The sequence below is a fragment of the Sapajus apella genome, unplaced genomic scaffold (assembly GCF_009761245.1).
Source record: "Sapajus apella isolate SASKATOON/1434 unplaced genomic scaffold, GSC_monkey_1.0 scaffold190, whole genome shotgun sequence".
Classification (NCBI taxonomy): Eukaryota; Metazoa; Chordata; class Mammalia; order Primates; family Cebidae; genus Sapajus; species Sapajus apella.
Window position 1 is genome coordinate 885829 of NW_022437130.1, and position 27066 is coordinate 912894.

The 27066-nt window shown below is 47.1% G+C and overlaps 1 protein-coding gene across 7 annotated transcripts in view; it reads left to right on the top strand.

Moving 5' to 3' along the window:
* CHCHD6 (coiled-coil-helix-coiled-coil-helix domain containing 6) overlaps positions 1-27066 on the top strand; it is a 241115-nt gene that overhangs the window by 27339 nt on the left and 186710 nt on the right. For all 7 annotated transcript variants that reach the window (XM_032269231.1, XM_032269232.1, XM_032269234.1 and 4 more), the window contains exon 4: positions 1354-1498. In XM_032269231.1, the coding sequence (XP_032125122.1) occupies positions 1354-1498 (145 nt within the window). The remainder of the gene's footprint in view (positions 1-1353; positions 1499-27066) is intronic.

A 27066-nucleotide genomic window follows, 5' to 3' on the forward strand; every position in this document is an offset into this window, starting at 1 on the left:
CGTTTGACCTCTAGTAGTTCAGCCATGTTGGGTCTGTTGCATAGCCATGGGTGAAGACACACGTTGTAAGAATTTACACTCCCTAGGAAGTCTCAGCAAAAATAACTGACCTGGCTGGGTATGGTAGCTCAATCCTATAATCCCAGTGAATTTAGGAGGCTAAGTAGGAGGATTTCTTGAAGTCAGGAGTTTGAGCGCAGCCTGGGCAACACAGTGAGACCCTGTCTCGACAAAAAAAAAAAAAAATTAAAAACCTCTGGATGCTCAAGAGGCTGAGGTAGGAGTATTGCTTGAGCCTGGGAGTTGGAGTTTACAATGAGTTGTGATTGCACCACTGTACTCCAGCCTAGGCCACATTATGAGACCCAAAACCAAAAAAAAAGAAAAGCCAACCACGATCTGAACCCTGCTTTTTTGGTACTTTTAAACATTTTAAACATGATAAAGTAATACATTCTAATGAAAGATTTAGAAAATATATAAAGTGAAAAAAATCATCCATAGACTCAGCATCTCAACACAACTATTGTTAATATTTTGGAGTATTTCAAGTTCTTTTCCACCCCGCCCCCCACCAGTCCCCTATTTAGGGTTATTTTTGAAAGTCATAGATAATTTCATATCTTGCTATTTTCACTTAGTATTATAATTTTTCATTAGTTTCACCTGCTTTATAAATTGTTTTATTACTAAAAGCATCGTTTATTGGTTCTCAGTTTTTAGATTCAATCTATAGACAAACCAAAGACTATATTTTCTAGTGTTGATGTCATAGCTCATTATATGATCACACCATATTTTCTGTAGCTTGACCTTGATTTGGGGACATTTAGGTTGGTTGCATTTTTTTCACTATAAAAAATAATACTGTCAGAGCCTTTCAGTGCTAATAACTTTTTCCCTCTCTATAGGATTATTTTACTGGGCAGAATGCCCAGAAATATGTTAAAGGGTAGGAACAAGAGTTAAATGTTCCAAACAGAGGACTACTACTATTTCAAATCTTCAAGCTCTCAAGTGGAGGCAGTCCTTGGATTGAGCCCCTCCCTGAGACCCCCACTGGGCACGGGGATGCCTAAGTTGGCCATGTCTCCTCCTGTTCCTGAGCTGTGTTGTCCTGGCTCAGTGTCATTGTCATTGTCTCCCCTTGCCTGGGGAGCTGTCATTGATGCCTGAGCTCAGGCAGGGAATGATGGGGTGTGCGGTTTCAGAGCACTCTCTCCTTTCCTGTCTGGCCATTGACTGGTCTCAGCGCTTCCCTGGCGGCTGAAGTGAGTGCAAAGACTTTGTCTTGACTATGGGCTGCCTGTCACTCCATCTGCATCTATTTATCCTCATCTTTCTTCTGCACAGGTATGAACAAGAGCATGCTGCTGTCCATGATAAGCTCTTCCAGGTGGCAAAGAAGGAAAGAGAGGCTGCCACGAAGCACTCCAAGGCATCCCTGCCCATGGGCGAAAGCAGCATCAGTCATGAGGAGCAGAAGTCAGTCCGGCTGGTGAGTGCATATTTTCCTCGAACTGGCCTTCCAAGCTGGGCAGCACCCTGGGAAAGAGGGGGCAGGCCTTGGCAACTGGTTTGTCTGATGCCCTGCTGGCTCAGGCTGCCCCTAGGATGTGCTCTCTGTACCTCTGTGGAAAAGGGTCTTTTGGGAGCCAGGAACTTGGGTTCTTCTAGCCCTGGCTCTGTCAGTTATTTGCTTTGGTTCCAGTGTCATGTTTTTGCAATCTCTGTGGCCTAAGGTCTACACAGTAAGGGACTAGAACACTTGACAGCCTCATTCAGCTCTGAAACTTCACAGGTGTCAGGGCTGCAGTGGTATGTGTGTCAGGAGGGTGTGAGGGGAGAGGACTGGAGGCCTGGAGCTGTGTAATATATGAGAGGGAGGGTATAATCTTTAGAGTTAGGCAGGCTGGGCGCAAATCCTGGACACACTGTCTGTGAACCTTGCTCGAAGATCATGATGTTCACCCACAGGAGTGCCCAGGGAATCAGAGGAGATAGTTTTTGTCCAGGACTTAGCACATGCCAGCAGATCATGGAAGTGCACTATTGTTATTGTTACTGTCGTAAATACATTTAAGTGATGGGCGGCTATTAGGATCTTTTTGCTTAAGTGCAGCATTTATTTTGCAACATGAGATGTCTAGAAGTGCCCCCAGGGTTGACTAATTCAGTGGTTCACTGGCATCATCAGGGACCCGGTGCTTCTCTTCCTGCCACTCTGCCATCCACAGTATGCGAGTGCATCCTAGGCAGGCTGTCCCCATGGTTAACAAAGGCTGTTACTGCCCCACAAGTCACATGCAGACAGTAAAACCCTCAGTAGAAGAAGAGAGGCTCTGCTGGCCCTTGTGTCTCTATCACAAAGCAGCTCATGGCAGAATTCCTCTTATATCACATTGGCTTGAATTGTAATGAGTGCCCATGGCTAAGCCAGTCCTCAGCAGAGGGGATACAGAGGACTCCACTGACTGCAGCTAGGGATCTTTTCTAGTCCCTTTAGAGAGGGTACACATCCAGCTGTAATTAGGACTGACAGCAAGGAAGTGGGGGAGGGAAGCATGACTGTGGGCCACATCTAATAACATCTGCTGGAGGCCATGAGGTTTGAGAACAGGAACAGCCTTGCCCTACTTTAGGTGGGTAGCCTGGTACACACGATGCTGTGTAGAAGGGGGTTGAACACGATGTGAGAGCATACATTTTATGTATGTGCGTAAAACACACTACACACACACAAACACACCACACAAGCACATACTCTGTATTCCTGTTAAGTTAGGCACTGGATTAGTTACCTAAAAAATGGAAATGAATAAGATACAGCTTCTGACCTTGAGAAGATGTGTTTATTAGGAGAGTTAAACATTCTCAGAAGTGACCACACAGTGTTGCAAGGGTCATCCCAGAGGGACAGGAAGATACTCGAGGAGCAAGGAGGTGGAACCACCTGACACTTCCTGCTAGGGTGGGAAGGAATTCTAAGAGGAGGTCACCGGTGAGCTGAATCTTGGAGAATGAATAGAATTTGCCAGGTGGAGAGGAGGGAGGAGGGATGCTGCAGATAGGGGGCACTCTTGAGCAAAGACCATGTGCTGGGAGAAGATGAAGTCTTTGGATTATAGGAAATAGCAAGCTGTGGCGAAAGGGAGACTAGAGGGCTCAACGTAGGCGCAGTTGTGGAATGGCATCCTGGAAGTCTGATGGGGAGCTCTGTGGAGCAGTTTTCTGAATCTCAAAGAGATAAATAGGAGACAGCTAGACATTGATCACTATGAAAATACTTCAGTTGCAAATCAAGAAGTTAAGGCCAAATCTTCACACTGAAGATTTGGTAATAAAAGTACTTACATCCCTGAATGTGCCCCTCTAACATAAGGATTCCACCAGTAGAGTAGCTGTCCTGTCCTGCTCTCCCAGTGGCAGAGGACTTTTGATCTCTTACTGCTTCATTCTCTTCAATGCTCAGATGCTCCAGGCAGCTGCCACCCTAGCTATGTGAACTGGATACAGTTGGCTCTTCCTGTCCACGGGTTTCTGTATCTGCAGATTCAACTAATTGTGGATCGAAGTCCATGGATACAGAGGGCTTACTGTACTATGTCATTTTATGTAAGAGGCTGGAGCATCCACAGATTCTGGCATCTGTGGAGGGTCCTGGAACCAATACCCTGTGGATACAGAGGGCCGACTGTATCATGATTTTAAGATGTTCAAAGTTTTTGAGTTGCAATTTTCTAAAATTATGAGGGAGATGGAGGATTGGTTCTGGTTTTACTACAGCTGTAGCCTTTCTTCCTAACATTCCTCTCCTACATTTTTATCATCTTGTTCCTCAGATTATAAAGTCCTTGAGAATAAGAACTGTGATGTGATCATTTTGGTCTTTGTAGTGCTGAGCAAATTATAGGCAGGCAGTGAATGGTGATTAAATGGCAGATCTTGAGTGGGTGAGGGTGTGGAGGTGCTACTGCTTGGAAGCCCACCGTGCAGTTGTCCGTTACCTTTCCTTTGCGGTCCCATCGTGGTGCCCCAATGCAAATAGTTGGAAGCAAGCACCCATCACAGCCTTCTGTAGAATGGGTGACAGTTCAAAGGTCTGACCCTTTTCAATCAGTAAAACAAAACAGAGTTTCAAAAGGCTTTCATTATAATGATATCTGGGAGTGAATTAAAAAGATGTTTGTCTTCTAGTCAGAGTCCTACAGACTTTAGATTAATCTTGCTTAGAACAAGGAAGAGAGTGGGCTTTGGGAACTCTGGTCTGAGGTTATGAAGTATACTATCTGACATTCAGCCAAGGCAGTCTTGATATCTGTGTCAAGCTGTTTGTCATGGCTGTTTTAGAAGTTTAGTGACCTGGGTACTCTGGTGACCCTGTCTCTTATACCTCCTCCAGTATGAGCTTTACATGGAGATCTGAAAATCCCATGGAGATCTGCATTGCCTGTGCTCAGATGACTGGCAAAAGGCATAAACTGGGATATTTTACTTTTTCTTTTTTTGTCTACTGAGCTTAGTCTCTTGATTAGATCAGAGGTTGACACACATTTTCTGTAAAGAGCCAGATAGTAAATACTCTTTGCAGTCACATGTGGTCTTTGTTGTTGTTGTTGTTGTTACAACCCTAAAAACATGTAAAAACCATTCTTAGCTCAGAGGCCATACAAAAAGTGGCTGTGTACTGGATTTAACTGGTGGGCATAAACCCCCTGCTGAACTAGACTATGCAGCTCCAGAGGTTTTAACTTTTAAAGTCTTTCTGAGTACCCAAGTGTCTTGAGAAACTAGGGGGTGGAAGCCCTGGTGTTGGTCCAAGTTGCTTAGTGGCTATTATTTCTTGTGAGAGGTTTCTTGTTTTGGTATTTGACAGCCCCCATCTCCTGATGTGTAAAATGAGGATTTTTCTGGAGACAGCCCAGTGGGCTGTATGGGAAAAGTCATTAACTTCTACTTTAATTCCTGATTCTGTTTTCATTTGGCATTTTTTGTAGTTTCCGTTTCTCTGCTGAAATACCCCATCTTTTTACACATGTTGCCCACCTGTAGGTCCTCTAAACATAGTCTCAATTTGACAGTTTCAACACTGTGATCATCTCTGGGTTTGGTTCTGTTGACTGTTTTTTCTCTTGATACTGGGTCACATTTGCTTATAGCTTTATGTGCTTTGTAGATTTTTTTTTTTTTTTTTGAGACGGAGTTTCACTCTTGTTACCCAGGCTGGAGTGCAATGGCGCGATCTCGGCTCACCACAACCTCCGCCTCCTGGGTTCAGGCAATTCTTCTGCCTCAACCTTCTGAGTAGCTGGGATTACAGGCATGTGCCACCATGCCCAGCTAATGTTTTGTATTTTTAGTAGAGATGGGGTTTCACCATGTTGACCAGGATGGTCTCGATCTCTTGACCTCGTGATCCACCCGTCTTGGCCTCCCAAAGTGCTGGGATTACAGACTTGAGCCACCACACCCGGCCTGCTTTGCAGTTTTTGATTGGTGCTGGCCGTCATATGCAGGAGACCAGTAGAGACTGAGGAAAAAAGTCTTTTACGCCCAGAAATGTCCGCTCTCCTTCTTTTGACAGGCTATTAGTGTGGGAGGTTGAGTAGCATAGGTGAGTAGAGTAGGGGCTTTGTTGTTGCCTCAGCTTCAAACTATTAATATGTGAAGGTGGGATCAAACCCATTCTGTTTGTTAGGCCTTAGGATCTGTGTACCTGAGGCAAAGGGTTCATCTAAGATCTCTTGGCCATCCACCAGACTATTTTATAGGCCCTGGTTGTCTGTGATTGAGGGTCCTTCCTTGTCCCTCCTGCAGCTGCAGATGACTGCTGCTTGGTGGTCAGTGGAAGGCCTGGAGTGCCTATGGGCTTTCTCTCAGTTCTGCTGCTCTTCTCACAGACTTCAGCAGGCCCTGTGCCCTGGTGCCTTGGGCGAATGTGTGGAAGGAAGAAAGTGTCTCATTCAGCTCTTCTGCTTTATTTTTAAGAAAATAATTAAGAAAACTCTCATAACTGATACCAGACTTAGTGTACTCTTCTGTTTGTTGTCATCACCTTTAAAGCACCCTTTACACCCCAAAGAAAATGAAAAGGACAAAGTGATTGATCTGGTCTTACTCTTCTGAATGTCCAGGCCCGCATGGCTGCTGATATACAGAGCTACTCCTTCCACAGGATATGCAGGGGTCTGCACACTCGGTGGAAAGGGCTGTACCACACAGCTGCCCATCTGCATGCCCTGTTCACATCATATTTGCTCAGAGAACAAGGGTGGCAGGTTATGGTTTAGAGAATTGGAATAATTAGTTGGAAGGGACAGTGTGGGGCCTCCTGGATTCCCACTTAACCTGGCCTTGGTGATTATATGATGTGACAAATTTTGGAGAAAGAAAAACTGTAGATAGGCTTACACAAAAACTAGCTTAATCTTATTAGCTGATTACACACCACAAATGAACTTTGATTTAATTCCTATGTATTTTTTCTAAACTGAGGGTGGAAGAGGGCTGTAGAAACCAGACATGGCATTCAGTCATGGGACTGAGAGACTGTCATCTGTGTCCAGGGGGTGGCCCTCTGTTCATCACTACTACAGTAGTCATGCCTGTCTTGGCCGGGTTATTGTGAGGACCAAATGAGGAACAGATGTGTACAATGCCTGGTATCACGAAATGTTAGAAGTGTTATCCTAGAGTGGTGCATTGGACAAACCCGGGCTGTGAGGCTGTTGCCATGTTCAGACGGCCTCTGTCACTGCGGTTCCTTCATGCTTCTATGATGCTTCCTTACCTGCAAGGCAAACAGCAGGCAGTGCTGTGCGCTGTTGGGAAAGTTAGGATTTATTCTTCCCCCTTCACTTCCACCCGTGTCTCCATGACACAGAGTTGATGTAAACCGATTCTCAGAAGAAATCAGTGATTTTTTCTTTTTAAGGATGTGGACTCAAGAAACAAGTGAGGTTCATGTAGCTTCTGACTGACTGGTTCTCTGGAGAGGCTGAAGTCATGTGGGGGTCCTAGAAATACCTTATTGATGGCCAGATGCCATGGGGGCTTCCCAGAGGTGTGGTGTGGGTCTGGAATGAGGCTGCTCTGACTCAATCCTGCCGTTGAAAGACCCCTTTGCCCATGTTGCCTGGCTCATTGTTCATTTCACTGCCTGGCTTCCACACCTGGCTCTGCATCTGGATTGTCTGGGAACTTGTTAAAAATGCAGATATTTGGATCCAATACCAAAACAGCTGGATGAGACTCTTGGATGCCATGACCCTGGAATCTCTATTTCTAATAGGCCCCCATATGATTCTGGTGCAGCATGCCCAAAGCCAGTGCCTGGACCGATGGTGGAAGCCATTGACCCCAGAGTGGTTCTTGGCCCTTTTTGCATTCTGGTCACTCCAGGCATGTGAAGTGTTCCTGCCAGGAATGTGGCTCTCTGTGGTCCTCAGGCCAGGAGGCTGTGCTGTTTGAAAAGTGTACCAGGTGATTCTGATTGCCTCCCCTGCTTCATCTCCCGCTTCCTGAGAGCAGCTCCTGCCTAGATGAATAGCTTTGTTGGGCTTATTGACTTCTAGGAGAAGCAGGTGCTCTTTTCTCTGCCAGGGACAGCTAAAGAAGAGAATCGGCTGTCTTTGTTACCACTCCCTCGGTGTGGGACTCAGGCCATCTGGGTTCAGCGTTTTAGGGGATGGTAGGAAGAACTTCCAATCCCAAATCCGAAGGGATGGCTGTGGGATGCAGGTGACACCAACTGGCACTCCCTGCACTTAGCAATAGCTCAGCCTATGAGAACCCAGGGCCTCAATTCTTTGCAGCAGTGGTGGCCACATCCCAGAAAATACTGGAGGCATGTAGCAGAAGCAAAAGAAACCTTCACAAGGGCTTGTGGGACTCTTGGGAGGGCTGCTGCTGGTCTGGTTACTACTTACTGCTGCCAGGTGGGCCCAACAGACCTGTGGGTTGAGCTTCCAGTATCTCCCCTAAGAAGACTGTTGTGTTCTTGTTCTCTGTCCATGTTATTAGATGCATTGTGATGGTATCCTTGGTGTTATGATTTGAATATGTGTCCCCTTCAAAACTCATGTTGAAATTTAATCCCCATGTGGCAGTATTGAGAGGTGGAACCTTTAAGAGGTGATTGAGTCATGAGGGCTCTGCTGTGATGAATGGATTAAATCTGGTTGTGGATTCATTAGTTAATGGATTAAGGAGTTACCATGGGAGTGGGACTGGCGGCTTTGTAGGAAGAGGAAGTGAGACCTGAGATAGCACACTCAGCCCGCTCACCACATGATCCCACATACCACCTTGGGACTTCACAGAGAGTCCCTGCTAGCAAGGAGGCTCCCACCAGGTGCAGCCTCATGACCTTGGACTTCTCAGTGTCTAGAATTGTGAGAGATAAATTCATTTTCTTTATCAGTTACCCAGTTTCAGGTACTCTGTTATAAGCAAGAGAGAATGGACTAAGATACTTGGGGTAGAAGAAACCTTGTTTTTCCCTCAATTGTTTCATTCATTTTTAACCACCAGATAGGGGGTGGTTACCCTGGTAATAGTGGGGAGAAAGACCAGGGGAAGATGTGGGGTTGGGTGGAGCGGTGCCGGGTGGAGGGTATTCTTCAGGACAAGCTGGCCAGTGTAGTGTCATTGAGCAAGGAGAAGGTGAAAGGCAGTCTCTAGCTGTTTTGAACCCTATGGGGAGATTGTGCACTCCTCCTCTTTAAAGAAAGCTGTTTCTTTGTGGGCTGCTCAGATTCAAGAGTGGGAATTTCAGAATCTTACTGTTCTAGAATGGCCTTGCTGTGGGAAGAGGGAGCCCAACATTTTTTGAATAGTAGGAGATGTGTGTGTGTATTCATTAAGAAGCTGGAATGACACGCGGGTTTTGTAACCTGGGGGAGTTATTTGGATTTTGTGGCGCCTCTCCCACCACTAAATCACGGATCTGCAGATGCCTTCAGTTTTCTTTTCTCTGGTTATGGTGCCTGGCTCAGGTGACCTCTGCTGTGTGCTGACAGAAGCTGGACATCCTCATTAGCTGCTAACTTTGTTAGGCAAATGGCTGATTGCGGTTCCATTCCTGGTGTCACTGCTTCTAATTAGCAGATCACATGTCTCTGAAAATGTCTGTTAGCATCAGGGATGAGCTAAAGAGGCTGACAGCTGGGGCTAGGGGCTGGAGAGAACTGTGCAGAAGTGTTTTCTTTATAGCCTCTTGAGGGTCCAGGCTGCTGACCTCAGTCGGGCTCCTTGGCCTCTGAGTGCCCACTGGAGCCCATGGGAACAAAGCAACAGGCCTCCTTGAAAATTGCACCAACTGGGAGGGGTGATCTGAGCCATCTGAGAGTGGCATCAGAGCAGCAGGTGACACCCTCCCTGACTTCCTATTTTGTTCTTGAGAGAAGCCCAGGCCAGTCTGAGCGTTTTGGGCTTTCATTTTTTGAGCAGAGGTCTTACGTGGTCATGTATGAACCTAAAACTGTAGAGAAACCTGGTCTGATCAGGGCCATCCCTCCTGGCTCGCGTCAGATGGTGTATGCTGGCAGCAAGGGCACAGGCAGTCAGAGGAAGCAGCGCTGCCCCTCCTGCTGCTGTCCTCCCTCTGCACCCGTTCCTCTTCCTTCTGGGCAGTGCCGACCAGCCCTGCCACTCTTCTGTGTGTGGATCAAGTGGGGCAGCCCTTACACCTCTAGGACAATCTGACAGCAGTCTATTTTCCTTTTTTCTCCTGCTGGATTAAAATTGGCCTGGTACCTTCGCACTTGTATGCATGCCTCTAGGATGCCAGCAGGGCTGGGGAGAGGGGAGTGTCTTGGTTTATTTTAAATCTATTTATGCAATTTATTCACATGGTTTTTGGGGAGCTACCATTCTGCTTTTTCCTTTTTGTAGAAAAATGTTTTCAATTTGTCAATGAAGCAGATTGTGTTTGCCCTCTTGGGGAGATGCCATCGCTGTCTGCTGGCAAGGTAAAGAATCGAAAAGGGTAATTTGGCTGAGAAACATCAACAAGTGTTTTCAGGAGGAAAGTTCCAGATTCTTTCCCTTACCTTTTGTCTACTCAGTGGGTGAGCCAGGGCCCTATCCCCTGTGTGTCGGCTCGGAGTTGAGTCCTCTTGGGTAGACCAACACATGCACCAGCTAGGAGGAGGCTTGGCTGTGAGTGAAGGAGGCCCAGTTGGCAGTGGCTTAAAGTGGAAGTGTATTCTTCCCATGAACAAGACACCAGGGGTAGCCATCCCAGGTGGTTATGGTAACTTTGTGCCTCAGAGGGATCCAGTCACCTCCTGTCCTTTTGTTCCCCCCCTGAGATGGAGTCTTACTCTGTTGCCCAGGCTGGAGAGCAGTGGTGCGATCTCAGCTCACTGCAACCTCCACCTCCTGGGTTCAAGCTGGGACTACAGGCATGCACCACCATGCCTGGCTAATTTTTGTATTTTTCGCAGAGACAGGATTTCACCATGTTGGCCAGGCTGGACCTCCTGTCCTTTTGACTGGCTGTCCTCAGTGCAGCTCTCCTCATGGTGGCAGAGGGCTGCTGTGCCTTCAGCCTTCACATCAGTTTTCCAGTCAGAAAAAACGAAGGGCTTTAGAGCCTTTTTCTAGTGAAGTTATATTATTTTATGTCGGTGTAGGAGGGACACTCTTCCCTGGGATTCTCATTGGCAGAACTATGTTGCAGGGTCAGCTCTGGCTGCAAAAGGAGGGCTGGGATAGTGAGAAATTTTACTTGGGCACGTGACTTCCCCAAATAAAATCAGGATTATGTTATTAAAGAAGAAGGACTGGATGTTGGTCAGGTGGCAAGGGCACTTTCCATAGTCTCATGGCTCAGAAGGAGCCCAACATCTGGACCCTGTTACACCTGGGCTCAGATTCCCCAGGTACTGTCTCTGTGACCCTGGACCTGTTATTTAACCAAGCCTCGGTTTCCTCACATGTCAAATGGTACACCTCTCCTAGAGCTTTTAGTATGCCTTAGTAATACATGACCAAAGCCTTCAGTACGTGGTATGGCATTTGGAAGGTGGTCAATGCCTTTTTTTTACATTATGCCAAACTCCCCCAAAATGCACTAGGAGAGGAGCTGCACGGGTGACTAATAGCAGTCTAAATGATGGAAATGGGTAGTGATTTTCCACGATGGCAAAGAAGGGACAGGGAACAGAGTGCTTTTGAGTGCAGGAACGATGGCTGTTACCGGATTGCTAATGTTCTAACCCTCTACCTGGGGTGGCTTCAGGCATTGGAAGCTTCTGAATCTACTCCTCCCCTCCAGGTAACCTTAATTCTAAAACAGACCTTTCAGATCCCACTAGTGATTCTCTCCTAACTCCCAAGGTTAATTTGTACTTAGAGAGGAGATACAGCTGCTCAGCGCTGCTGTCTCTGGGCTTGCGTTCTTGCTGATGCCAGGACTGGCTTGATTCACTGATCTTGGTCTCGTGATACTGAGTGGGTAGGGAGCCCTGGATGCTTTGCTCCCTGCCCACTTGGGTATGTTCTTAGGAGAGTCAAGGCGCTCCCGCCCCCTACACTTGGTGGCATCTGCTCTCTATCCTTGTCAAATCTTGGCGAGGCTTCTCTGGAGGTTTCTAGTGTTCTGTTCTTGGCTAGGACTTGGGGGCCGGGCAGGGCGGCTACGGGGTATTGCCGAGGAGAGTAGAGGTATGTGGTAAAGCGTTTTGCATGACACACATCAAGCAACAAAGCTCTGATGCTGCTGGGACTAGACACTCTGGGAAAGACAGTCTCTGTGGAGTGGCTTCTACTGGAAGCCTTTGCCCCTGCGCCTGTGCCTACAGGGGAGGGAGTACCTGTACATCAGCCTCTCACAGCAGCGTGGCCTGAGCAGCCCCGCTGGGAAAGTCACGACTTTCCTCCTCTTGATGCTGACTCCCTGCTCTTTCTCCTCTTCCCCTGTTGATTGAGTGCCTTCCCTAACGCACACAGCCTCTGGGGGTTTTTCTCCATGTGTGTAGCAGTTCCCAGGAGCCCCGGCAGCCCTGCCCTGCCTTGGCCTGCTCGTCCTCCACTCCTCCTCTGGCAGCAGTGGTGCTTGGTGCGTGAGTGCATCCAGGGCAGGATCCGCCCAAGTGCCTCTGTTCTTGGGGCTCCCAGGTGTCAGACAATGTTGAACACGGGGCACATTCTATAGCTGACTGGTTGGACACGATGTCGGCACCTTATCTTCGTGCTGACACACACTGGACATTAATAGAAATACACTGCCGTGTCACACGTGTGGAATTTCAAGCAGCTGCGAGGCTGGTGCTTTGGATAGCCTATTGTGTGTTTAACCTCTTCCAAAGAGGTTTTTGATGAGAAATGAGTAGGGCTGTTAACTCCAGGCAGCCTGGCATGTGGCAGGTGTTTTTTTTTTGTTTTTTTCCTTTCTTCTTCTTGATTCTTTGCAGTGCTTCCTTAATCTTTACTCTGGAGGAGTGGGCTTTGCTGCTTCAGGACATTTTATTTAATCTGCAGCTGCCCAGGCAGCACTCTGCTGGCACCGAGGACTGGGGTGCTGTGGGGCCATGAGGTGGCCTGGGAGTACTGGGGGAGCCTCTCCTCAGCCTGAGTTGTCTGGCCCTGGGTTTCTTGCCCCAGTCTCAGCTTTCATGGCTGCATACAGGGCTTTTGGAACTACTGGCTGCTTCTCTTCTGAGACAGCCTAAGCTTTTAGAGCTGTTTTTGTTTTTCCCTTCATCTTGTCTCCTTTCTCCCTCTCAGGAGCTGCTGCTGATGCCTCAGTTTCTCTAATTGAGATCCAAAGCCCAGGAAAAGATCTTTACTCAGATGCTCTGGGTCTTGATGTGGTCTTTGTCATCATGTGCAACTCTGCAGTTGCGTAAGAGAGATTTGTGTTTGAAGCTCATTTCTGCTGCTTATCTGGGATATCTCCATACATGTTCACTTTTCCCAGCTGTAAAGTGAGATGATAATGCAATTCATAAGGTTAGTATGAGGTTTCAGTGAGATAAAATTAAGTGCCTAGGTGAATGTCTAGACTGCAGTAGGCTCTCAACAGAAATTATACCTAAACATTTTCTTGGTGAGGCCTAAAGGTGAAAAGCATTTATGTCCACTGGCTTCTGGATCACGTTTCTCAGTCTTCCTAATAGTAAGGCTGGTCTTTAACCTTTTTCTAATTGTCATTTTCCTTCTGATGGCACTTCGTATATCAGAACTCTGCTTTACCTCCATCTTGGAGTTCATCATGACTCAATCCTTATGGCCCATCAGGTCTTGTGACCTGATGTGTCTCCCTGCCCGTAGGGTCTGTACTGATAGCTGGATATAGCCAACAACAACCTTCCCTTCATTTCCAGGGACTTATTCTATTCGCACATTGCTGGATTCTAGCCTTTGGTGAACCCAACCAGCTGTTTTCTCTGCATCCGGGCCTGGGCTCCTGGGGTCCTCTAAAGGCTGTGGCAGTCTGGATAGATGAGTTCTTGTGCAGTTCCTGATCTCTGACCTTCTGTGCATTACCCTCTCTGCTGCTGCTTTACCTTCCTCTTGTTGTGCTCCAGCAGCACCCTCCTGTGCCCTCCCCACACTCACTTATGAGCTGTCTCCATCTTTGCCTCACCGCCCTCTCTTCCTTGCTTCCCTCCTCCTAAAAGGTCCCCTCTCTGCCAGTGCCTGGATCCTGGATCTAGTCCCTCCCCTTCTTTTAGAGCCTGCTCTGTTACTTCCCTACTTTCTTCTCAGATCTCCTTGTCTAAAACCAATACTCCTTTCCCAAGCAGCAGCTCTGGTTGCCTCCTGGCTCTTCCCTTTCCTTGCCATAGAGTGTCTTGGGATCACAGTGGTAAAGTCATAAATTTTCTTCTCAAACTCATTACAGTTTGGCTTGATCTCAGAAATTACCATGATCAGCTGAGTGTTGTGGCTCATGCCTGTAATCCCAGCACTTTGGGAGACCAAGGTGGGCAGATCACTTGAGATCAGGACTTCAAGACCAGCCTGGGCAACAGGGTGAAACCCTGTCTCTACTAAAAATACAAAAAATTAGCTGGGCGTGGTGGTGTGTGCCTATATCCCAGCTACTTGGGAGGCAGAAGCAGGAGAATTGCTTGAACCCGGGAGACAGAGGTTACAGTCAGCTGAGATTGCACCACTGCACTCCAGCCTGGGCAGCAGAATGAGACTCCATCTCAAAAAGAAAAAGAAAAAGAAAAAGAAATTACCATGATCATCTTTCTAACAAATCTGATAACTTTCCTTATTCACATTTCCTTCAAAGGGCATTTATCACCAAGGAGCTAGACTTTCTTTAAATGTACCTTCTGTGAGCCTCTGTGCCTTAGCTGTCCTGCCCCCTTTCTGTGTGCTTCTTCCATTCATTCAACACGTTCCCTGAGCGGGGCTGTGGCCTGGGCTGGGCTGGCCATCCAGAAGTGACCTGGTCCTGACACTACTGGAGCCCCTGGTCCAGTTGGAGAAATAGATGTCAAACAAGTCACCACTACCAGCTGAGATAAGCATGCTGCCGTAGAGAGAGAGAGTGATAGTGGTGCCCTAATTTAGATCGAGGTCAGCTAATGTTTCTCTGAGGAGTGGACATTTGAGCTTCAACCTAGAGGGTAAGCGGGAATGAGGCAAAGAGTGAAGAGAGGGAGCTCTGCAGTTTGTGGGGAGTGCGCCCTGGCCTGGATGGCAGAGAGCTCAGTGAGTAAAAGCAGCTGCCAGCAAGAAGGTTGTGAACGCTGGGCAGGGCTCACGCGCATGGTGGGAAGCTGGGTTTGAGAGGCAGCAGGGAGTGCGTGAAAGGTTTTCATAGAGGTTCTGGGGAGGATGGCAGAGTGGGCAAGAACAGAGGCAGGGAGGTCAACAGGACTCCCAGGAGCCCTGCAGAGAGGTCATGGTGACACAGACAAAGGGCATTGACAGTGTCTGGGGCAAGAATTATGTGGAAAAAGAATTGATGCATTTGGTGAGGGGTGAGGGCTGCAGGGTGAGGAAGAAGGAAGTGTTAAGAATGGCTCTTGGGTTCTGGCCTGAGCCATATGCCCTTTTTTGATGAGGAGATGCCTAGAGGACTCTCTGGCTTCCCTACCTCTGGGTCCTTGTATCATTTGTGGTCTAGCTTGAGCTGCTATCGCAGAGAGGCCCCCAGATACAGTGGCATAAATAAGAAAGACATGTTTCTCTTTCATGGAATTGTCTAAAGGTAGTCCAGGGCTGGTGGGAGCTCTGCCAGCCTCAGCAGCCTTGGGTGCAAAGTGGTTGCTCCCTTTCTCCCCAGTTCCTGGCCAGTGCAAAGGGAACACAGGACATGTGAGTACATACCCATTTGCATCTTTTATGGACAAGACCAGAACTGGGCTCCATCATTTCTGGACATATCTTGTTGGCCAGAAGATAGTTACATGATCACTGCTAGTGACAGGTTGTCTAGGAAACATCTAGATGGTGTAGCTGGATGCCCAGCCAAAGCTCCATACCAAAGGAGGGAGAAAGAATGGCCATTGGGGGACAATTGGAAATCCGCCACTATTGTTTGTTGCCTCCTCGTTACCTTTTGAAAACTCCTACCTTGGCCCGACATCTATTCAAGTCTTCTGTTCTCCAGATGCTGGTTTGCCACACTTCTCCTGGTGCCTTCAGGACCTCAAACTGAGGATGTCCAGTACAGAACCTGTCTTCTCTCCACACCTGGGCTTGAATCATTTTCAAAACATTGCGCAATTGGGATAGCTGCTCAGTTCTCCATATTTAGCAGTGGAGGGGCCCTTGAGAAGGCACAATACTATCAACTCTGCCCAGACATTAATGGGGGTGTTTCTGAGGAGCAAGCAGGGAATATCCCACAGAGTTGAGTTGTCTTTGACTATTTCCTCCTAGAGCTCACCTGGCCTTCCAGGCAGCTGACTTCAGGGCTTCCGCTGAGACACCAGATGTGTGTGTCTCTGTTTGGAAGATGATCTGTCGAGGTGCCACCCATGGCAAAGCACACAGCTCTTCCCCTGGCTGGCTGTCCAAAGTATGGCCCTGGCCAGACCTCAGAGAGGGACAGTATTTTCCACCAGATCATACTGAATTAGAGAGAAGTGCTCCAGAGTTGGCGACTCCCTCCTGGGAGTTGCTTTAGGAAGAGGACTGAGATGGAGGTCGAGCCAGTGTGGCCTTTGGTGTTGGAGGCTCTGCTAAGGGCTGGCCCTTGTTGGGCATCGCTGCCTCTGGACCTGAGCCTTCAGCTCCTGGACACCCCTGGCATGCGAGGTGAGTTCCCAGAGCTTTCTCCCACGCCTCCCTGTAAATGAGCAGGCCCACCTAGCTTTAATGCTAATTCCTTTGCAGTGAGCCTGAACTTCCTTGTTTCCCAGTTAAAGCCAGCCTGTTAACACTGCCTCATCTGTCACCATAAATGGAAAGTTCTTACAACAGGTGGGCAGGCAGTTCTCCCATGCTAATGAGGAATCAATAAAATTCCTCCAGAGACTGACATCATGGCTGTGGGCCCTCCCTTTGCTGTCTCCACAAGAAGGCACAGCCGAATAAGGGCAGTTGGTGCCCTGTGCTGACCCCAGCACAACCATCTTGACCTCTCAAGGCTCTGGAAGGGCAGGAGAGAGAGGAACGGTGGTCTAAGGCTTTTCATCTTTCTTGCCCTCTGGCTTTCCCTGGAGTCACCACCAGTAGGGCTGAAAAGGAATGTGTGTTTTTCTTTTGTGTCCAGGCCTTGCAGGGCCTCTAGGGAACTGGTTTTTCCTCCGGGCCTCTGGTCGCACTTCTTTGAAGGCAGTCCTTTTCTCACTAGTAAGAATTTGCCACCGGGTGTGATAGCTGATGCCTGTAATTCCAGCACTTTGGAAGGCAGAGGTGGGCCGATTGCTTGAGGCCAGAAGTTTGAGACCAGCCTGGGCAACATGGCAAAACCCCATCTCTACAAAAAATACAGGTGTGATGGTACAAACCTGTGGTCCCAGCTACTGGGGAGGCTGAGGCAAGAGAATTGCTTGAGCCTTGGAGTTCGAGGCTGCAGTGAGCCAAGAACCACTGCACTCCAGCCTGGGTGACAGAATGAGACCCTGTCTCAAAAAAAAAAAAAAAAAAAAAAAAGTGCCTACATTGCCCTAACCCCCTAACTTGATTTTTGTCTGCTCCCCCAGGGTAGCCAGATTTTGCTTCTTTGCTGGGGCCTCTAGCCAGAGCAGACCTGGGTTTTTTTGGATTTTAGGGTGGGATGTTTTTTATTTATTCTTCTTCTGTTAAACTAGAATTGGAGGCCACAGTGTGGTGTGAATTCAGGAGCCGGATTGCCTGGGGTCGAATCCTGCTTCCCAGTTGTGCTCCCTGAGGAGGGCACTGTCTCTCTGTTGCCCCTGCTGGTGATCCTGCCTCCTCCCTGGGTGGTCATAAGACCTCTCCAGATAAGGGACAAGCTTAGAGCAGCACCAGGCACACAGCACATGGAATGTGCCTCTACTGCCCTCTGAGGTTTACCAGTCATGCCCCTCCAAGGCCTTGTACCCTGCCCACCTCCAGGACACCTCATGCATAGTAAAATTCGCTCATCTGATGGCCACGTAAAAATCACAGCTTTTAGGACAGAGTCTTAGGATGAGGCCGGAGCCCAGAACCTGTGTGTGTGGGTAGGGGCGCTCTGGACCTAGCATTTTGGAATTGGCATTCCTGTTCCATACATTTCCTGTGCTTGACTGGGGACAGGCTCTGGGTGCAGGAGCTGTTTGAGCTTAGAAAAGGTGGGGAAGAAGGCCGGGCTCTAAGAATGCAGCTCACTCCTTCCCATTTTTCATTTGTCACTGGTCCCCGGGAAACAGTTTTCTCCAATGATTTTGGTTGTTGCCACAGCCAGCGAGAACCCCGCTGTGCCTTGTGAATGAAGTCCTGGAACTGTTGGCAGGACTGGTCACAGCAGCCCCTCTTCTGGGATCCAGTCTCTTCCCATTGTGTGTGAGCAGAGCCCACTAGGTGGCAGGCCTGGGCCACGCGTTGGCTGGAAGGACAGGAGTGCTGGGAGAAGGCCCCTTCCCCTGATGTCATCCTCTGAGGGCCTGTGACCTGGTAACTTTGAGACTGAGGAGGCCGAAAGGCCCTTTACCCAAGGCCTAATATTTCACCTCCTGTCCGTACTTTGTGTTGAGAGACCTGGCTTTTTGGTCCTGTCTGACTTCCCTTTGTTGTGGCTGCCCTGGGGGAGGGGGCGGGTGCAGATGACCAGGTTTGTACTGCCCTGTGGAAACTTAGCATCCTGTTCTCACTGCCCCTTTAGTGTGGCTTGCTGAGGAGGGCTCCCTTTTATCTTTCCCTGTTCTCCTCCTCATTCAGAAATTTACTGATGGCTTGGCTTGGGCCCAGAAAAATGTAGAGACGGAGCAGTTGGGATTAGATGAGGAAGGAAAAATATTGGGATATTATTATGGGCTGGACTGGGGCATTGACTCCTCAACCCCAGTTACTTTGTTCCTAGACCTGGTAAGTCACACTGTTTGTCACTGCCAAGGACCCGAGGTTAAGGCCAAATTAAGAGCTGTGTCTGAGGACTGCTTCCCCAGCTGGCAGAAGGGCGGGGGATAGGAGGATTCCTCGTGCGAGTCCTTCTCTTGGTAACTGGTGGCACCCTTCAGAAGCCTTTTCCTTGGCTGCCTGTTGCAAAACAAGCAGATTCTGACTTCCTTGTGGGCGGATGGACTGCCACGGTTTGGGCAGCCAAAGGGATATTTTTCAGGGCCCAGGGAAGGACATGGAGCAAACAGCTAACATAGCAGTGGCTTGGATGTCCATGGCAAGCAGCTGTTGCATGAAGGAACCTCAGGTTGGCATCCGGATGTGGCCATGCTTGCTCATTTCTGTGGAGAAGCCAAGATCCGGCAGCAGGAGTTGTGCTGTCCTTTTGCCCACCTGGAGGCTGAGGAGGAGGGGCACTCAGGCACTCGTAGCTGGGTGCAGATCATTCTGAAGACATTCCGGGAGCATGCTGCAGCCCGTCTGCATGCCTGCCATAGCTCCAGCTTGCAGACCGGCCCCGGGGTGTAGTTCTCTATAAACATTGGATGGGGCCTCTGTAGAAGAGGCATCAGCAGAGAGTTTGTCTCAATCTTATTGGGACCTTGGCTGGCATTCTCTTCCCAAATAAAGATCAGTGCACTCTTGCCTCTCTTCTTGTCTTTGTCTGCCCTTGCCTCCTTCTCTCTCTCTGGTGTGCAGGCACATTGCCCAGAGCTTCGTGGGCTGCCTTTCTGCAGCAGTGAATGAAGAGAGGGCCCATGGGCTTGGTTTCCTCCTGCTCTTTGGGCTGCAGTGCTCCAGCATGAATCTGGGTGGCAGTGGGCACCAAGGGCTGTGGTGGGCACATGCTGAGCCTTGCTGAAAGTGGCACCACCTGAGAGGTACCAGCAGACGGCCTGGAGAAGCGCAGTAGTACCTGCTTTTCCTGAGAGAGGTGGAGAGGAAAAGGATTGCCAGGCTTGAGTGTTTATTGGGAAGATACTCTTTTGAAGGTGGTGTACAAATTCCACATGGAGGTGGGGGATCCTGTTAGAATTATCCATATGCTCCGACATCCCTGTGACCCTGATCTGTAATCTCTGGTTTGTCCACATTAGTCCATAAAATAGTCATAGGAGTTAGAGCTACAGTTCTTTAACTCATAGCCTCAACTGCCTTAAGTGGAAGTAGCAGGTAGTAGAAAAGGTTAAAAGAATCTCTTCTGTGTTACTGAAACAAATTTCGTGGCCTTGTTATGTCTCTGGACATCAGTTTCTCCATCTGTAATACAGGGACAGCAATACTGACTTCACAGGGTTGTTGTAACGATCGAGTGTAAACATCCTGAGAATGCCTAGCTCAGTGCTTCACCTGCCATAGGTCCTAGAAAGCAGTCATTCCCTCCAGGAATGATTCCCTCCAAATCAGCCTGTGCACATCTGTGCCAGGACACCCTGTGACATCCCTCATGGCGGAGCTCTTTCTAAGGTGCCGGCTGTTGGCAGAGGAGCCAGCTGGGTTAAGGAGGCAAGCCTGTCCAGGAACATTCTTTTTTTTCCTCTCCAAAGCAGGCTGCTTCTAACAGCTCAGTTTCCAAAGTGAAAATCCTGTGTGCTCCTCCTAATTGGTTTTCAGCGGAGATTGATTTTTGCCAGTGTAACTGCTGCTAGGAACCCTGACGTCTCTCTCCTTAGGGATCACGTCCCTCCAGATGAATTTTGTTTTTAGCCAACATCGAATCCACCTGCCGCCTTTCCAGAAGGACCTGTTTAGGAGCCCTGGAGATGAAATGGTAGGCATCTTTGGCGCTTTGGCCATGGAGGACATCCCTCAGAATGTCTCCAGGCTAAAAAGCCAATGGGCGGGAAGGGCAGTGGCCGCAGGAGGGAGTGTGGCTGCTGCCAGTCTCCTGGGTCTGGCATCTTCCCAGTGGGGGCAATGAGTTGTTATGTTCTAAAATCCTGGGGAAGTGGGGAGTCTGGAGAGAACCCAAGCTCCTGGAGTACCTAAAGAACAGTGACCTGGAAAACAGGAGGCCAGCTGTGTTCTGGCTCTAGTGAGGGCAGAGGAAGGTGGATTGGGCTTAAGTAGTGCCAGACAAGAATGTGAGGAGGGGAAAGGGTTCAAAGAAATCAGAGTTGAGAACTCTCCTCAGGGCCTGCACTATCCTCTCCTTGTGCACAGGGAGATTTGCATGATCCCAGAGGACTGAGTACATGGCTTAGGGGCTGAAGGGCAGCATGTGCTGAAACAGTCAGCTGCCAGCACCATCTCCTGGAGGGAATGACTACTTTCTAGGACCTATGGCAGGTGAGCACTCTAAGGATGTTTACACTCGATCCTTGCAACAATCCTGTGAAGTCAGTATTGCGGTCCCTGTATTACAGATGGAGAAACTGACGTTCAGAGACATATAACCAAGGCCTATTCTGGATGGCAGGCAGCAGCTCTGTCTTCAGTCAGGAGGAGAGGTACTAGGATCGATCATCAGCTGGGAGTGGGTTTTTGAGGTTTCTGAATCCATTTAGCTCAGCCCTATCACTGTACAGGGCACCATGAGGCCCAGGGCGAGGCTAGGTGGCCTGTCCAAGAACCCAAGTGAATCCCCACGACTGCAAGTCTCTGGGCATGTGTCTTCGGGTCCTGGGTAACATCCCTGGCTGGAGTGTCATCTTTGAGGCTCTGCAGCACAGCAGGCATGAGGAAGTGTCTTCCACAGTGTTTCTTAAAATCCTGTCGTTTCACTGGGCTCCCTAGAGAGTCTGCAATATATCTGCATTTCAGTCACTGTAGCTCTCTTTTTGGCAGCCCGATTATTTAGGTCTGACAGGTAGGCACAACTGTCTCATTAAATGCAGATATATTTGTGTGACTTAAAAAAATGGAACATTCCATTAGTCTAAAAAAAGATACCAATAGCTCCCCTTTTATTCATAAACTCAATGTATCAAAATTTGTGGTCATTAAATTTATGAGATGGGAATGAAGTCATTGCTTGTACCGTCTTATTGTGAAATATCCAGGTGTTGGTGGCACTGTTGTCTGTATGTGTGTGTGTATAGACACAGCCATTCCTTATGCCTGCTCCTGGATCAGGTGCTTTGCATAGGTTTTCTCATTTGATTCTCACAGTGCCCCTGTTAGGTAGGGGCAGTGCTGCCCCTTTTTGCAAATGACTCTGAGGCTCTGGGAGGTTAGTAAACTGTCCAGGGCTGTGCAGTGGGTCTGTGCAGGGCTTGGAGAGAATCCCTGTTGCAGCAGCTGGTCTGTCTGCAGGTACTGGTGCTAGAGAGCCCAATGGACATTGCAGCTAGAACACAGGACAGTTTGCTCCAGTGTGGTCGTGATTCTTCACCAACCCCTTTGCACACCTCTACCCTGGAGCCATGGCTTAGAATCTGGGACTGGAGAAGGTAGAGAGAGGAAATAGAGATTGCAGAAGCCTCTTGGGTGATTCTGTTAAATACACCCACTGTTGAAAATCTAGTCTTTGTAAAAGGAGAAAGATGAACATTATTAAAGTGCTTCTTCTCTGTCTCCAATAAAGCTACCTGGGGAGCCACAGGCTGCTGGAGAGCCTGGCATCCTAAAGGGAGGGTGTCCGCTTGTTTCTCACCCCAGCTGGACCATGGAGGGCTTTTTCCATTTTGATATAAATGCCATATGCTGTAAGACATTCGGGGAAGTGGAATGTATAGCTCCCCAGTTTTTCAGGATTGCCTCCCTTTATAAATCCAGGTCTTCCTACTCTGTCATACCCACACCATAGGCTGGTGATCCTGGATAACCTTGAACAAATTACCAACCGTCTGTGGCCTCACTTTCCTTAGCTGTAGTATCAAGCAGCCTCACAGGACGTGAGGACTAAATGGGAAATCATTCATTTACCTGTTCATTCAATAGGTATTTATTGAGGATTCTGTGGACCATGCTCTGTTCCAGACACTGGGGATACAACAGAACAGAACAAAGCTCTTAACCTTTAGTGCTTGCGTACTAGTTGTATGGGATGTAAGGATGGGGAAATAGTAGACAAGTAGAGAATAGGTCAGTGTTAAATATGAGTGATTAACCTTAGTCTGGTTATCTACTTGTGTCTTGTTAATTAAGGCAAGAATCATGTCATATGTGTTTGTTTTCACCTGTATCCTTGTGCACCTGTAAACTAACTGGTGTTATTACAGATTTCTATGTCTTCCTTCTCTTTTAGCATAGGGAAGGAAGCCTGAGCAACCACATGCATGTATGTTTTTCTTCATAAAATTACAGGTTGTACAGGTTGAGCCTCCCAAATCCAAAAATCTGTAGTCTAGAATGCTCCCAAATTCAAAACTTTGCAAGTGCTTACGTAACATTGGAGCATTTTGGATTTTGCATTTTCAGATATGGGATGTTCAACTTAAGTGTAGTGTAAATATTCAAAAATCACAAAAAATTCAAAGTCTAAAATACTTCGGTCCCAAGCATTTCAGGTAAGGGAAACTGACCCTGTACTTGAGGACTTTGTCAACCTATCTGGAAAAAGTCTAGGGAAAGAAAGATCCTTAACATTACTAACGCAGTGATGAGGTGGTGGTGGGGCATGGGGGGCTGAAAAGGAAGAGGGAAAATATTACTCTGGAAAGACAACTTTAAAAGTAAAGCGCTTGGTTTATGGTGTATGGATCATTGGGAAAGTAGAGAAAGTGAACACAGACTTCTTCAGAAAACTCAAACTAGTGCCAGGAGGCATTTTGCAAAGATTGAAGAATAGGTAATGCCACTTTTGCCCAGTGCATAGATACATTGAGGTAAGTACCATGAGGCGGTACAGTTTAGAAATCTAAGCCAGTTTTAAGAAAACTGGTATTAAGTAAACTTAATACCTTGTGGACAAGTAGGCCACAGAAACGAGGAAGAAATTGTAAGAAAACACAGCAAGAATTGGTGAGTACCACAGAGCTCTGGGAGTATGAGCCCGGGGTGCCCAGCTGCCAATAGGGGTATCTATGTGAATTTTTGGATTTTTTAGTTGTCAGCAACTAATTCAGACTTAAAAAAGAAGAGGGAGGAGGAGGAAGAAAAAGAAGAAACTGATATGGCATATAAAGAAAACAAATCTGAAGGCTCAATGTGGCCCAGTGCCCTACCAGATTATAAACTGGTTTGGATGAACCCACTCTCAGGTCTCTTGGTGGGAGGCAGGTTTTTGGTAAGTTTTTGAGCTGGAATTTGAGACCAGATGAACTCTTCGGCAAGCCCTCTGTGGCCCTGTTGATAACCTTCAGTTTGCATCTGTGAAACAGGCCACAAACAGCTGCTCCATGTCTGTGGGGAGCTTTGAAATCTTGATTAAAAGGCCCCAGCTAAATAGAGAAGATGCTTCTGGCGTATTGCCAATCTTTCTGTGTCCATCAGCGCCCATCAGCAGGTGCTGCCCTTAGCGTCTCTTCCAGCCTGTAAGTGTGTCTGCTATTTTTAGCTCTTCTGCAACTCCATTAACCATATCCACCTCCTCGTGCCACTTGTCTGTATGTTTAATTATGTAAATGGCATTACAAATCACAGTGGTGTTGAACTACATCTCATTTCTTACAGCAAATCAAAGCATGTTACACTATGTCTTTTTGGCCATTCATTCAGTCTGAAGGTAGACACAGTAGAGGATGATTGCTTTCTTCTTGTGAAGATGAGTTGGGAAAATGGAAGTTCTGGTAAAAGGGATCTCATGAGATGCATGTGGGATTGCACTAAGCGGTTGACTTTTGTTCTTTTAACTTAAGATATGGGTTTTGTATCTCTATTAAGCCAGTTCTTTGCTGTCCTATTTTTAGCAATTGGCTTTAATTCTCAAGCCACTCTCAAGTTTGTAGGTGAGCAAGGAGGTGTGCACAGTCTTTGAACTATAGGAGGAGGAAGAATAAGCCAGTAAGACTTTCCTTTGCTAGGTCACCTGTAGGAGGGATGGCTCTGAGACTCACCCCATGTCCTCCTCTCTCATTACCTTAGTGCCAGAATGCGTTCTTTTAGAAAGCCACCCCTTCTGTCCACCCTGCCTCACTTATGTTGTAACTGAAGCTCATTTCCTTTTGATCGATGTTCAATAAAGAGTAAATGGTCAGTATGCTTCCTGGAGTAAGTCTTCACTTTTTGTACTCTGCTTTGGATCATGTCTGCGGGCCCTGTGTGCTTTCTGACTCTCCCCTGCCTCTTACTGTCAGCTCACCAGTGTGGTCAGGTCTGCCTGTTCTCGCCAGTCCAGCCCTGCGGCCTCCTGCAGCCCTGTACCTTCTACCAGCAGCTCTCATCTCTCATTGGCTGTTCATTTGTGGTATTTTTGTAATCTGGTGGTCAGCTTTACTCTTGTGAAATGATTCACTCAGGTGCTTTCCTGCCTTCCGAAGCCAGTGTTCTCCAGGCCTCACACTACCTGTATTGTTATTGAGTCATGTAAGAGTTACTTGGAGATACTGTGATTTCATCCAAGAATACTTGAGCATGCGTCTCATCTTCTTAAGAATAAGAATATTCTCCTGTCTCACCACAGTAAGATGATCGTACTCTCTACCTAATATATAGGCTACATTCAGTTTACCTTGTTGTCCTAATCAAGTCTTTTATAGCGGTCTTTTAAAATTCCCAGATTCAGTCAAGGACGTGCATTTCTTGTAGTTGCTGTGTCTCTCTTGCATGCTTTAATCTAGTAGAACAGTTTTCTCAGGCTTTGTTTAGTCTTTTGTGACATTGACATTGAAGATTCCAGCTAGTGATTTTGTAGAGACAGTCTACAAAAAAGATATCAAAAGAAATCATAGATTTCTCTGATCTTTTCCTCATGATGAGGTTCAGGTTAAATGTTTTGGTCAAGCAGGTGCTGCCAGGTTCTTTTGTGCTCTCCTTACTGTATCACATCAGGAGATACATGATGGCAGCTCCTCTAACTCGTGGCACCATTAAATTTGATTACTTAGTTAAGGTGGTTTATACCAGATTTTGCTGTGGTAAAGGCACTGTGTTAGTCTGTTCTTGCATTGCTGTAAAGAAATACCAGATGCTGGGTAATTTATAAAGAGGAGGTTTAATTGGCTCAGCGTTCTGAAGGCTGTACAGGAAGCATGGCACTAGCATAAGCTTTTGGAGAGGCCACAGGGAGGTTTTACTCATGGTGGGAAGGTGGAGCAGGTGTCTCACATGGCTAGGACAGGAGCAAGGGCTGGTGAGGTGCCACACACTTGTAAACAGCTAGATCTCCTGAAAACTTGCTCACTATGATGAGGACAGCACCAAGCCATGAGAGATCTGCCCCTGTGACCCAAACACCTCCCATCAGGCCCCACACCCAACACTGGGGATTGCATTTCAACATAAGATTTGGGTGAGGACAAATACCCAAACTATATCAGGTACCTGTTCCTTTTTGAAATTAATGAGTGATCTGTGGGGTGATGCTTTGCAAGTGTGTAGAATATCCTGTTTCCAAACGGACTTTCATCCAATAATTTTCTGCCCATTGATGATTCTTGATTTTTTTTAAAGCTGTTCTTCTGTTGTGGTAAAATATATACAAAGTAAAATTTGCCATTTAAATCATTTTTAAGTGTATAATTCATTGGCTTTAATTATACTCACAATGTTGTGCAACCATCACCACTCTCCTTTTCCACAGCTTTTTCATCATTCCAACTTGAAATTGTACCCATCAAACAAACATTCCCCATTTCCTATATCTTCAGTCCTGTCAACTATTCCATTCTACTTTGTCTCTGAATTTCAGTACTCTAGGGACCTTACATAAGTGGAATCATAACAGTATTTGTCCTTTTGTAACTGGCTTATTTCACTTAATATAATGCCTTCAATATTTATCTGTGTTATAGCATGTGTCAGAATTTCTTTCCTTTTTAAAGTTAAACAATATTCCATCATATGGATAGACCACATTTACTCATCTGTTGCTGGACATTTGGGTTGTTTCTACCTTTTGGCTGTGGTGAGTAATGCTGCTGTGAACAAGAGAGTGCAAATATCTCTTCAAGACCCTGCTTTCAAATTTTTTTTTCTTTTTTCATTTGGAGACAGGCCTTGCTCTCTTGCCCAGGCTGGAGTGCAGTGGCACAATCATAGCTCATTGTAACCTTAAACTCCTGGGTTCAAGTGGTCTTCCTGCCTCAGCCTCCCCAGTAGATGGGACTACAGGTGTGCACCTGTGATAATAATCCTTATTATTTCCTTCCATTTGCCAGCTTTGGATTTAGTTTACTCTTTTTCTAGTTCTTCAAGTAATAAACTTAGGTTATTAGTTTGAGATCTTTCTTGTAATGTAAGCATGTATGTTATAAATTTCCCCTTGAGCCCTTCTTTCCCTCTATCTCTTAAGTTTTATATGTTGTTGTGTAGTTTTCATCCATTTCCGGCTTTATCCTAATTTCTCTGTCTGTTTTCTTCTTTGATAAATTGGTTGTTGAGTATTTAATTTCCACATATTTGTGAATTTTTCAATTTTCCTTCTTATTGATTTCTACCTTCATTCCATTGCAGTTGGAGAAAATACTTCTTAGGACTTCCATCTTATAAATTTGTTGAAGCTTGTTTTGTGCCCAATATATGGTCTATGTGGAGTGTTCTACA